The sequence below is a fragment of the Panthera pardus genome, unplaced genomic scaffold (assembly GCF_024362965.1).
Source record: "Panthera pardus isolate Hobbes unplaced genomic scaffold, ASM2436296v1 HiC_scaffold_18, whole genome shotgun sequence".
In the NCBI taxonomy this organism is placed as follows: Eukaryota; Metazoa; Chordata; class Mammalia; order Carnivora; family Felidae; genus Panthera; species Panthera pardus.
In genome coordinates, this window is record NW_026526743.1 from 2,406,750 (window position 1) to 2,419,583 (window position 12,834).

General features: G+C 45.3%; 1 protein-coding gene across 3 annotated transcripts in view; it reads left to right on the forward strand.

Moving 5' to 3' along the window:
• Nucleotides 1–12,834, forward strand: part of SAE1 (SUMO1 activating enzyme subunit 1) — a 73,200-nt gene that overhangs the window by 15,352 nt on the left and 45,014 nt on the right. For 2 of the 3 annotated variants that reach the window (XM_019425887.2, XM_019425888.2), the window contains exons 3-5: nucleotides 3,057–3,230; nucleotides 5,332–5,474; nucleotides 7,707–7,806. In XM_019425887.2, coding sequence (XP_019281432.1) covers nucleotides 3,057–3,230; nucleotides 5,332–5,474; nucleotides 7,707–7,806 — 417 coding nt within the window. The remainder of the gene's footprint in view (nucleotides 1–3,056; nucleotides 3,231–5,331; nucleotides 5,475–7,706; nucleotides 7,807–12,834) is intronic. The other variant, XM_019425889.2, reaches the window with a different exon arrangement.

The following is a 12,834-nucleotide window of genomic DNA, read 5'->3' on the forward strand; positions in this document are numbered from 1 at the left end:
TGTATTTTAGGCAGGAGACGTTATTAGCAGTGGCACAGAACAGCATGGTAGAAATAGAACATAGCGAGCAGTGCTGTTTGGTGTTTTTAGAGTGTGGGGCCCGAAGTGGTGGGGGTGGATGCAGGCTGTAGGTAAGGTCCAAATCACGAAGGGCCTGTTAGTAAGCCTTGCTGGAAGCTCATACTCCATCCTCTAGGTGGTGAGGATTTCATTAAAGAGTTTCAAATGTGAGACAGGTGACCTAGCCAACTTCCGGCTCTTCGTAGATCACTGGCTACTGGGTATGATTGGCACAAGGTCTGGGGCAGAAGACCACTTAGCTAGAAGGCTGCATTAGTAGTTTATTTTTTTTTTTTGTTTTATTTTTTTTCGTTTTATTTTTTTTCTTCTATTATTTTGCATTAGTAGTTTAGGTGAGAGATGAGAAGAGTCTGAGTAACAGCACTGTGATAGAAACGGCAGGAAGCGCTTGAGGTGGAAATACCAGAGGATAGAATCAGTAGGATTGTATATGGGAATGTAGGGGAGGCAAGGAATGACTGCAGCAGTGATGCTTCCTCAAGGTGCTGGACGCTGTTCTAAAAGCAGCACTTGTAGTATCTCATTTAGTCCTCACAGCAACTCTGAGAGTCAGGGATTATCATCCCTATTTTACAGAAAAGGAATTGAATTGCTGGCCCACCCAAGGTCACAGTAGTTGCTGTGACCAGGACCCAGACAGTCTCTTTGTAGAGCCCATGCTCTTAGCCATCTCAGCAGGTGGCTGCTCTCAGGGAAATATCAGGGATGTAAAGACTGGGTTCCTGACTCAGGTGACTGGATGGGTGGTTGGTAGGCTCATCAACAGACAAAAGAAAAAAAAAATAGTCAGATACGAAGGGCCTGCGGACTTACCCGGGAGGAAACATCTGGTGGGCAGTTTAATAAAAGTCTCAGATGGATCAGGAAGCAATCTGTACCTGTAAGAACGAAAGAAGCAACGAGCATGGAGCTATGCCAGGTGGAAAGATGAGTGACTCTGAGATGGAATCCTGGGGCCGCCACACCCAAGAGGGCCCGAGTGGAGGCTGGGTGTCCGGTGGGGCAGGAGCAGAGCAGCACTGAGAGAGTGATTAGTTAGTGTACTGTTTTTCTTTTTTTTTTTTTTTTTTAATTTTTTTTAACGTTTATTTATTTTTTTTGAGACAGAGAGACAGAGCATGAATGGGGGAGGGGCAGAGAGAGGGAGACACAGAATCGGAAGCAGGCTCCAGGCTCCGAGCCATCAGCCCAGAGCCCGACGCGGGGCTCGAACTCACGGACCGCGAGATCGTGACCTGAGCTGAAGTCGGACGCTTAACCGACTGAGCCACCCAGGCGCCCCTAGTGTACTGTTTTTCTTAACCTCCTCATTTTGCATGTGATTCCCATGTACTCGCTCGCTCAAGGTCACACAGTTAAAGTGGTTGAGCCAAAGATTGGAATCCAACCTGAATTGTTTCGGAGCCTTGCTCTTAACGACTATGATGTACAGCTTCTCAGTGTGAAATGGGATCCCTGAAGAAGCAGGACAGGAAAGATCAAGGAGACTTAAAGGGCTGGCCTTGAAAGGGAGGAGGACCAGCTCATTTCCTTGGAGAAAAGTTAGCAAGTGCGAGTATGTGCTCCGGGTAGTTGGCCAGAGGAGAGGGGAGAGATGGCTTGTATTGAATCCAGTCTTGGTGAAGGTAGCAAGGTCATACTGGAGATTAATGGTTAAATTTAGATGTTTGATGTGGAAAGAATGGCTCTGTGAACAGTGGGAATCTGTAACCCTACTGGCGGCTGTCAGGTGATTGTATTATCTGGATTTAAGGTTCTTCTCTGCTGACATCCAGCCTTGTGGGAGAAATCTTCCCTTTGCTCCAGCCCCCCTCATCTTTCTTTTCTGAACTTTAATTGAATTTAAGAGTTCATTTCAAGCATTCTTAATTATGTTTGATTTTTGCCCTGGTTTGATTTTATTTCTTTAGCATATTTGTGTATGTATGTATGTACGTATGTGTGTAACTCTACACGCAGACGTGGGGCTTGAACTCAGGACCCTGACATCAAGAGCTGTGTGCTCTTCAGACTGGGCCAGCCAGGTACTGCCCCTCACTGGTCTGATTTATTTATTTATTTTTTTAATTTTTTAAAAAGGTTTATTTGTATTTTGAGAGAGAGCAAGAATGAGCAGGGGAGGGGCAGAGAGAGATGGAGAGAGACAGAGACAGAGAGAGAGAGAATCCCAAGCAGGCTCTGCGCTGTCATTGTGGAGCCCCAGGGCTCCATCTCACAACTGTGAGATCATAACCTGAGCTGAAATCAAGAGTGGGATTGGGGCGCCTGGGTGGCGCAGTCGGTTAAGCGTCCGACTTCAGCCAGGTCACGATCTCGCGGTCCGTGAGTTCGAGCCCCGCGTCAGGCTCTGGGCTGATGGCTCGGAGCCTGGAGCCTGTTTCCGATTCTGTGTCTCCCTCTCTCTCTGCCCCTCCCCCGTTCATGCTCTGTCTCTCTCTGTCCCAAAAATAAATAAAAAAAACAAAACAAAAAAAAAAACGTTGAAGAGTGGGATGTTTAACCTACTAAGCCACCCAAGTGCCCCTCACTCGTCCGATTTTAAACCAATCGTAGGCAGGGACTACATCCTTTAAACTACTGTTGTTTGTCTAGGAGTATCCTTAAAGTTTGGCACAGAGTAAATATTTGGGGTAAATTCTTTGCACTGATAATTGTGTCACTTTATTAGTTACAGATTTAATCGTGGAAGAAGAAAGAGTGGACATTTGTTTAGAGTGAATTTTCTTTACAAACACCAGGGGGTGCTCTTTAACTATCAATGCGAAGTGAAAAAAAAAATTAAATGTCTCTACTTGAAAGCCTTCGAAGGATTGAGCGTATGGAGGATACATTAGGCAAATTCCCACTGGAACAGTAATACAATTAAATTGTAGGTATTTTAGTTATGCTTTGAAGTGGAAGCGTTCGTTGTCTTTGAAAAATGTTTTTTCCCCAAAATTCAAGCATTTAAAAAAAAAAAAAAAAATTATTCCTAGGTATCTCCAGAAGACCCCGGAGCTCAGTTTCTAATCCGTACTGGATCTGTTGGCCGAAACAGGGCTGAAGCCTCTTTGGAGCGAGCCCAGAATCTCAACCCCATGGTGGATGTGAAGGTGGACACTGAGAATATAGAAAAGAAACCTGAGTCATTTTTCACTCAGTTCGATGCTGTAAGTTTCATAAAGAGTGTAAAATCTTTAGGCTCAGTACATTGCCTTTGTAGTCTCAAGTCTTGTATTGCCTTAGTGTATGTGCCTTATTAGCATATTGCTTTTCCACGTTGAATGTGTCGGTAGGTAGATCCAGTCTGTTGGTTCTGCTGTGGCTGTTTGTGCCTTGCTGTCTGCTGGTTTCTTCTTTGGGCATATGTTCCCTTAGACCAGGTTTCATCATTGGTGTTTTGTATTCCTTCCAGAATCTTTGCACATAGCTTTGGTACATTTTATTGCAAATGTTTTCTCCTAAAAACAAGTTGGTGGTTAATTTCTGTAGTAGAGGCTTGCTTTTTCTTTTTTTTTTTTTTTTTTGGTTAGAAATATCAAACTACAGCTTGTGTTTTGTCTTAAAAAAAGAGCACACCTGATCCTGGTCCGTGTCTGTCTCTTTCACACAGCCACTTTGACCACGTTGCCATGGATAATGAGACAAATTCACTAGTCATAAGCCAAATGAGGCATATCCAACCTCATTTGGTTTCACTGCCAGATCTGTGGAGAGGTGAAAGGATAAGTTAAATTTGGTTCCAGCGTCTGTGACCTTCAGACATGGTTCCCTGGACCCAGGAAAAGCTAAACAAATGTTGGGTAACCATGAAATAGTCACAGATGATCTACTTGTTTTTTAAATGAAAGGCCCATTACACTAGAGGTTAGGATTTGGGTTGGGTAGTTTGTTTTTCCACATTGTTATATTTCATATGTGCATCTGTTCAAATATGTGCTTGGAATGATGGATCATCTGTGCGTTTTGTCTGTTTTTTTGGGTTTTTTTTTTTTTTTTTTTTTCAATTCTATCTTGTATCTTCCAAGTATTGGAACATTTTTCTGTTTGGACTGTTTGGACCATCTTCTCTTCATTTCTTTATCCATAGTAACCACATTTAGTTAATTCTAGCCGCCCCTTGAATTTCTAGCACTTAGAGAGAGGGTTTCTAAGAACTGAAGCACCGGGCCGGTTGCTTGTATAAAGCCTTTGTGCTGGGTGAGGTGACTGCCTCACTGGGCCATGTTTGACTGGTCCTTGGAGATTTTACATTCACTTTTGACTCTGCAGAGTTCCCTTTGGTCACTTGATTGCATGTTCAACTGTGGGTATCTTGCCTTTTAGATATGATTTTTTTTTCCCTTAGGTGGCCGCATCCTTTGAATGACACCAGAGGCACTCATTTCTGTGGGCTGTTTCGGTATTCAGGCTGCCAGACAGCAGCAAAGAGGTTCTGTCAAATGAAAATATCCTTTTGTAACTTCTTCTCCAACTTTCTGTGTTTAGAAGAAAACATGTGCAATTTGGAACTTGTTTTCATAGCCCTCATCACAGAGTTTCTCCTGAAAAGGTGTTTTATGCCGTAAAACTTAGCTATTTCCAGTGCTTCAACTTACTGGAACACAACCTAGGGGTCTCAGAGCAACATTGATAATTCCATTGAGTGAATCACCGGTTCATTGTCTACGTCTGAATGGAAGGTCACTTGGTGTGTAACCTTTTCTTTTGTCCTCAGATTCAGATAAAGTTTCACTTTGAAAACTGTGGAAAACTGTGGAAAACTAATCTCAACGGGACTTGTTTATCTTTTTTATCTTAACCTATCAATCAAAAGAAGGGGGAAAAATGCCCTCGTATTTAAAGTGACCTTTGGGTCACTTAAAACTGGTTTTGCTTCTTGCGATAGCTTATTCAGATTTTAATAGATTTAGTAATTTAGAAGTAACTTACGCTAAATTGTTACTGTGTTTTTCCACTTCACGGAAACTGAGATGTGGTTTGTTTATGTTTACAGAATAGAGGAAATAAATTCATTGAATAGCTTTTACTTTCTAGCCAAACCCGTTTTGTTTTGGTTGCTGAAAGTAGAGGTCTTGCAATTTATATTTCTCCTGAAACCTGCAACTTGTCTTTTGTCTTCTAACCATAGGATCCAAAGAACCTGTTATACCAGTTCAAAACTGGCTTTAGACATGCCCAGAGAGACTGTTCATTAAGATTTATTTAGACATCAGGGCAGTGATTCACAGTTTGCAAAACTCACACCCAGCGAATTTTTTCTCTCTGCAGGTTTGTCTGACTTGCTGCTCCAGGGATGTCATAGTTAAAGTTGACCAGATCTGTCACAAAAATAGCATCAAGTTTTTTACAGGAGATGTTTTTGGCTACCATGGATACACATTTGCCAATCTTGGAGAGCATGAATTCGTAGAGTAAGTTCTGGGAGAGGAGGGGAGAACGTAACATTTTCAGAAAAATACAGTTTTACTCATTGGTGGGGAACAACCCATCTAAGGAAAGTGTTCTTAGAATATTCAGAAACCATTTCGTTTTCAGCTCACTGATTATATAGGTTGTGTGTTCACAATCGTAGGAGATGCAGCCCCGTCTTCCAAAAGAATGTTCTGATCTAAATCCTAAATAAAGCAGAGTTCTTTAGGAATCAAAGTACACCATTGTGGGTATTTGATGGGCCTGGACTTCAGTTGGTGAAACCACACACCTCCTGTATAGGGGAGGCTTGCCTGGATTGCCTTTCTCAGTTTTGGCTTCTGTGTTTTCAGGTTGGTAGTAAAGTGAGTACAGAGTAGTCAGATGGGTAACTCTGGAGGCACACTCAGCCAGTCTACTGGGAAAAGCTCCGAAGTCCAGACACTGCTTTGGTGTAACAAACACACCTCATCCTCTCATTTTGAATATCAAGGTTGCAGACCCTAGGGATGCTCACATGATGGGACCTGCAGTGGTTTGAACTTGCAGCTTCTAGATGAGAGATGGCAGATGATACCCGTGTTGTAAAACTCTGTGGTGGGTTTTCGGCTGTTGTTTCTTGTATGTCCCTTGCTAATAAGAGGTAAAAAGACACCCTGTGTGGTAGGTGAAGCTTCCTACCAAGAATCAAGAATTGCCTTCTGGGGTGCCTGGGTGGCTTGGTCGGTTAAGCGTCCGACTTCGGCTCAGGTCATGATCTCGCGGTCCGTGAGTTCGAGCCCCGCGTCGGGCTCTGTGTTGACAGCTCAGAGCCTGGAGCCTGTTTCGGATTCTGTGTCTCCCTCTCTCTCTGCCCCTCCCCCGTTCATGCTCTGTCTCTCTCTGTCTCAAAAATAAATAAACGTTAAAAAAAAAAAAAAGAATTGCCTTCTTTTGTTCAGCTTCTTTTAAAAAAAGCTTTTTTAACGTTTATTTATTATTGAGAGACAGAGCATGGCATGGGAGGGGCAGAGAGAGGAGGAGACACAGAATCTGAAGCAGGCTCTAGGCTCTGAGCTGTCAGCATAGAGCCCGATGCAGGGCTTGAACTTATAAGCCGCGAGATCATGACCTGAGCTGAAGTCAGACGGTTAACTGACTGAGCCACCCAGGCACCCCTCTTTTGTTCAGCTTCTTAGGCAAATCACTGAAATTTCTCTGGTCTGCAAGTCTTTTTTCTTTTTCTTTCTTTCTTTCTTTCTTTCTTTTTTTCTTTCTTTCTTTCTTTCTTCTTCCAGTTTAAAAAAATTTATTTATTTTAGAGAGACAGAGCACCAGCCGAAGAGAGGGGTGGAGAGAGAGGGAGGGAGGGAGGGAGGGAGGGAGAGAGAGAGAGAGAGAGAGAGAATGAATCTTAAGCTGGTTCCATGCTCCATGTGGAGCCCAGTGCAGGGCTCAATCCCATGACCTTGGGATCATGACCTGAGCTGAAATCAAGAGCTGGACACTCAACCAATTGAGCCCCCCATGTGTCCCTGGTCTGCAAATTTCTTGTCTGTAAAATCAAAATGAGGGAAGGGCAGACATGTTCAAGATTTCTCATAACTTTGGCATTTTATGGCTTTCAGAAACTCTAGTTCTCTTGGCATACTATAAATAGAGAAGTCACAGTAGAGAAAACAGCCCAGGTTATCTTACTGTGAGTCCCCCATGGCAGAGGGGAGGAATTAAGTTTGGCTTTTATTTCATGATTCAAGTGAAATTCATAAAGCTTATTGAGAGCTTGCTATATGCTAGGCAGGTGTGCTAAGCAATTTATTATTGTCTTTTTTTAAGTTTATTTATTTATTTTGAGAGAGAAAGTGCACAAGCAGGGGAGGGGCAAAGAGAGAGAATCCCAAACATGTTTTGTGCTGTCAGTACAGAGCCCGATGCGGGGCTCGATCCCACGGACCGTGAGATCATGATCTGAGCTAAGACCAAGAGTTGGACGCTCAACTGACCAAGCCAGCCAGGCGCCCCTGTTATTTCTCGTCTTACAGTAATTGTGTCAGGGATTGTTATTCCCATGTGGTAGGTAACTTATTTATCAGATAATCATTGGCCACCCTCGGATTTGAATCCACCCAGATCTGCCTGACTCCAAAGCTTTTGCTCTTAATTACCATCCTATTCTGTGAGCTGATGATGCTCTTTTTGTTCTAATGGCATGATTCAGAGAGTAAACTCCGTTCCCTCGCTTTGTCACCCTCTAGGGAGAAAACCAAAGTTGCCAAAGTTAGCCAAGGAGTAGAAGATGGACCTGATACCAAGAGGGCAAAACTTGATTCATCTGAAACAACTATGGTCAAAAAGGTATGTGTACTGTGAAGGGGTCAAAGATCAGAAACTTCGGAGCCTTGTAGGGGACGGGCCATTACATCTGCAAGCAGGGGAAGCTCGGGTGTAGTCTTGAAGGGCGAGGTGGGGTCTGGACAAGCCGGGCCAGTGCTCATCCCACTTAAAGGGGATGACTGCTGCTTAGTGGCAGCCAGCTCTTGCCATGAAGACGAGTAGGGACCCAGTGATGCAGGGTATGAATTTTTAACAGAATTGGAGATGTGTTTTTTATCGGCTCTGTCCCAACCTTTAAATACCGCCCGTCTGTTCACCTTGGTTTGAATGCTGTTCCTTCACCCCATGGAGACAAAAGAAAACATGCCTGCAGGACTGACGTGGTGTGTGGGCCGATTTGGGCTTCTAGTATCTGGAGCAGTATCAGAACCACTGTTCTTGAGCAAAGGCCATCCCTTTTGCATAAAATAAATCTTGGGGGGATAGGTAGATAATTTAGGAAGGTCCTACCTAAGCGGGCAGGAAGACAGTTTAAGCTTGAATTGCGTATGCTTTGCTTCTTTACGATGAAATGTTCGGGGTCGTCTTTCCACCAGATTACCTTTTAAGAATAAAGGCCTCCGTGTTGACAAGTGTTACTATCCGGTGTGTATTTTTTTGTTTTCAGCCTGGTTCGCGCAGTCATTTAAATTCATTTTACAGAGAGAGGAGGGGCGGGGACTTGGAAGGAGATGATCTCGGCCGCTAGTGTTGGAATCTGAGAAGGGAGTCATGCGATGGGGGAGACCAGACAGAAGAGGCCAGGATTGGTTTTGTGGAACCGAGGAAAGACTTGACCGAGCCCATATTTACTCTTTGCTTTGTAGTTTGAAATGTTGAGAAAGAAAAACAGCTGGTCGGAGCTTCGAGTTAAAATTGCTCTAACGGGGGGATTCTGAGAGTGCAGAAACCACAAGAGAGACTGCAGAAACCACAGAAGTGGAACTCTGTTGAGTTTCCCGCAGGGCTGCGCTGGAGATTTTCGTCTCCTTGCTCTGTATGTTTGTGTTGGAAGAGTTTGCTGCTGGGAGTGTGATACAGAGGAATTATTAAGCCCTAAATTTGGTGTCTATTCACAGGACCGGTAATTATCCAGAGCGAACATTGGTGTTTTGGCCAAAACTTGGGTCCTTTTCTTTCTTCCCTCTTTTCTTTCTTTCTGAGGCCCAGTCGAGCTCTATCTGAATAGCGCCGTGAGTTCGGTGGGGGGAGATAAATTGTTAACTAACGGAGGAGCACAAAAGGAGCTTTGTGGGTGCTGTCAATTCATAAATCACACCCTCTTACAAGTGTGACACTTGGCCTTGGTGTGAAGGGTTTTATGGCCTAAAGGCCTTCCCTGATTGAGGCGGGTCTTTTACATTCAAATGGGGAGAGCGGCCAGCTTTGTTAGCCCTTCACAGCTGGAAGTTTCCCTTGAGTCAGTTCTGGTGGTGCCCACTGGGGCAGATCTGGAAACCCCTTCGGGGGGCCACTTTAGCGAGCTATGAGGAGAATGCGGGCGGCCCTGGTAGGCCCCCGGTGGCCTTCGCCTACCATTCTTAGGGCTCTTCAGTCACAGGGCTCCTCGTGCAGCCTCTTCCCACAGGGGCCGAATCTGAAGGTATCAAAATATTCCCCAGCTGACATTGTTAGTCAGCTGTTTCACTTGGACAATGCAGGCCTGGATTCCAGCCCCGAGCCCTGAAGGTTGTGAGGCATGCGGTGCATTCCTCACTACGGTCCCTGGGTCCCTGGGATTCCGAACCTTGCCTTTGTGCCACCTCACCGAGCCCCCGAGAGCGCCGTGGAAGGACCGGCTCGGACCGGTGGGGCTGCCGCTTCGCCACCGCAGTTTGGGCAGAGACCGCTCCGTGATCTCGAAGTTGTCTTCCAACTCAAAAATTCCTTGATTGAGGTTATGCCCTTTTGCCTAAATTGTACAGAATAAGTAGTTGGGTTATGCTCAAAGTGCAGGATGGGGGCGGGGAGGCAACCACTTCCTGTTTCCTGCGAAAGGTCTCTGGTTAGGGTTCCCTCCCCCCCCCCTTAGGTTCAACCAAATGTTGTATAGCCACGTTTGCTTCAAGGTACACATTGTGCTCCTAAATTAGAAACGCTTAAAAAACAAAGAGGAAAAATAGAGCTTGTGGTTTTCACACCGCTTCGGAGGATATTGGGCCTTTCTAACACATGTGTCATCATGATAAATACAACAGTGGGAAAACGCATAGCCCAGAGGTAGGTGCTCAGTGGTTTGCTTCCTTTGGTGCCCAGGAAAAGGTAGCAGACAGACTTCATCAGAATCAAGTCTTGGGCGATGGGGAGACATCATCAGTGCACAATAGATAAGGAGAGAGCAGTAGTTTTGTGATAGAGAACTGTCCAGAAAGGTTTCCCAGAGGCAGAGTTGTTAGAGGCGGCACGTGAAGGACAGTTTGCCAAGCACCGAAGCCGGGACGGGCATTTCGTCACAGGAGATAGGACCGACAGAAAGCACAGATGTAGGAACAGGATGAGTCTGGCTTCCCTCACCCCCAGACAGCCAGCACTTTCTGCATCTGTGAGTTGTAAAATGCCTACTGTGTGCAGGGCCTCTGTTGGGTACAGGGAAGCATCTCCAGTCCTGTTGTCTCCACGTACAGCGGTCACTAAGAGAAGTTCCTTGACCTGCCCGAGATCGATGGGACCGATTTGGGGGGTACACAGGGGCTGAGGGCACTGGCTTGCCCTGCGACTTAAAAGGTGAATCCTCTTGGAGTTTCTAGGATAATTTGAAGTTTTATGGGGATGATGGGATAAAATATGCAAAACTTGGGACCTTTCTGGAAAAACCTTTAGGGTGAAAGGTCTCCTTTATTGTTAGGTGCTGCCAGACACCAGTAGATGCCCGGTGGTGGTTGCTCTCCATAACAGCTCTTTAAAAATTAAAGATAAAGTAGGATTTGTTTGGGACATGCTAAGAAATACAGATTTAATTTCACCTCTGTTTCTGAAATAGTAGGGGACTAATTTGGGCCCTGTTAATACTCTTGTCATGAATCAGTTGTGAAATTCCACAGTTGAGTAGTGATTCGTTATTTTGATCCCCCTTTCTGAGCAGTTTATGGACAATTCATCGCCTCTCACCCCCGTCCTGAAGGGAACATTCCAGGGACAGACTGGTTTCAGCCTTCCTCTTTTAGGTGGCATCTGGGTTTGGCACAACGAGGGACTTGTTAGGGTCTCTCCCACTAGAGTCCAAGGTCTGTAGGGCAGGGCGGATCTGTTCGCCACCGTGTTCCTAGTGTAGCACCGGGCACGGTCCTACCCGGGAAATGTTTGTTCAGTGTGATGTGGCTGCTCCTGTGACATAGTGTGTTGGCTTTGGAGGAGATCATTGTCATTTTATTTTATTTTATTATTATTATTATTTTTTGGGGGGGAGAGAGTGTGAACAGGGCAGGGACAGAGAGAGGGGACAGAGGATCTGAAGTGGGCTCTGCGCTGACAGCAGCAGCAGCCCAGCGTGGGGCTCGAACCCACAAACCACAAGATCACAACCTGAGCCAAAGTCGGAAGCTCAACCAACTGAGCCACCCAGGCACCCCAAGATCGTGATTTTAAAAAAGAATTTCCGAATCGATTTTCTTTCTGATCAACCGAATGTATTAACTTCCTAATACATTGGTTATAATGGTTTAGGTTATCTGAGCTGGGCTGAGAGAACACAGTTCCAAAGAGAACAGGGGGGCTTGGCCAGGAGTATTTAGAAGTAAGTTCATGGGGTTGCCTAGACCAAGACCTTTAGGCCAGAGGTGTTCAATACTGTGCTAATTGTCAGAATCACCTGGTTTGGGGGCCCGGGGCAGGAGATGCAGGGTGCAGATTGCAGGGCTGGGTGGAGTGCTGATAGGTTTCCCACGTAGGACGGTTCTGTGTGTGTGTGGTGGCCGGTGGGGTGTGGGTGCTGCTGCTGCCTTGGGGGCGGCGGGGAGGGGGGGAGGTCTGTCTGGAGATGAGGGGAGGGGGTCTCTCCCAGCATCACATCACAATCCAGTCTTTTTATTGTGATACTTGATACCCCGAAATAATACATCAATACAGATTACAGAACATGACAATAAAACACTGTCCAACTTAAAAATCAAAACATTTCCAGTCCTGTTGTGCCAGTCTGCGTGTTCCTTCTCTGTCTTCTCTCCTGGGCTGGTACGTTTGTGTGGATTTTCAAAAGTACCCGGAAGGGGGAGGGGCGGTTATAGCCCTGCTTGATGCGGCATCTTCACCCATGTTTGTAAATCTAACGTGGAATGTGATGCAGGTGTAAATTAAGAATGATAGAGCTAACCACCATGTAGTTACCACCTAATTTCAGGCACTCAACTTGACCCGCTTGGTCAGGGCCCCCTGACCCCCTGGCTCTCCCTCCCCGATGTAAGTGACCACCGTCCTCAATTGTGGTTCTCATTCCCACCCATTCCTTCTTGCTACATGTGTATTTCCAAGCAGTATAGGATTGTTTGGTATGCTTTCTAACTTCTTACCAATGAGTTTAATATTGTATGCATGCTGCCACCTGCTTTTTAAGAGCGGCCTTATGTTTGGGAGGCCATCTGTGTTTGCACGCAGTTCTAGGACTTCGCTTTCCATTATGGTAGCCACTAGCCACGTATGGCTATTTAAATTAAAATGGACTAAAATAAAAGTAAAAAATTCAGTTCAGTCTCCCTAGCCACATTTCAAATGCTCACCAAACACATGTGGCTATGGCATCTGTATCGCAAAGCACAGACACAACATTTTCATCATGCTAGTGAGTAATCTTGGACAGCAACGCAGGACATTTTTTCTTGTTTTGTTTTTTGTTTTTTTGCTGTAGAGTGTTTGTTGTGTGAATATATTACTATTTATCCATTTTTCTATTGATGGGCATGTGGGTGTGTAATTTTTTTCTGTTACAAATGGTGCCGCAGTTGAGGGCAGGGGAAGGAGGAGGGAGGGAGGGAGGGAGGGGAGAGAGAGAGAGAGAGAGAGAGAGAGAGAGAGAGA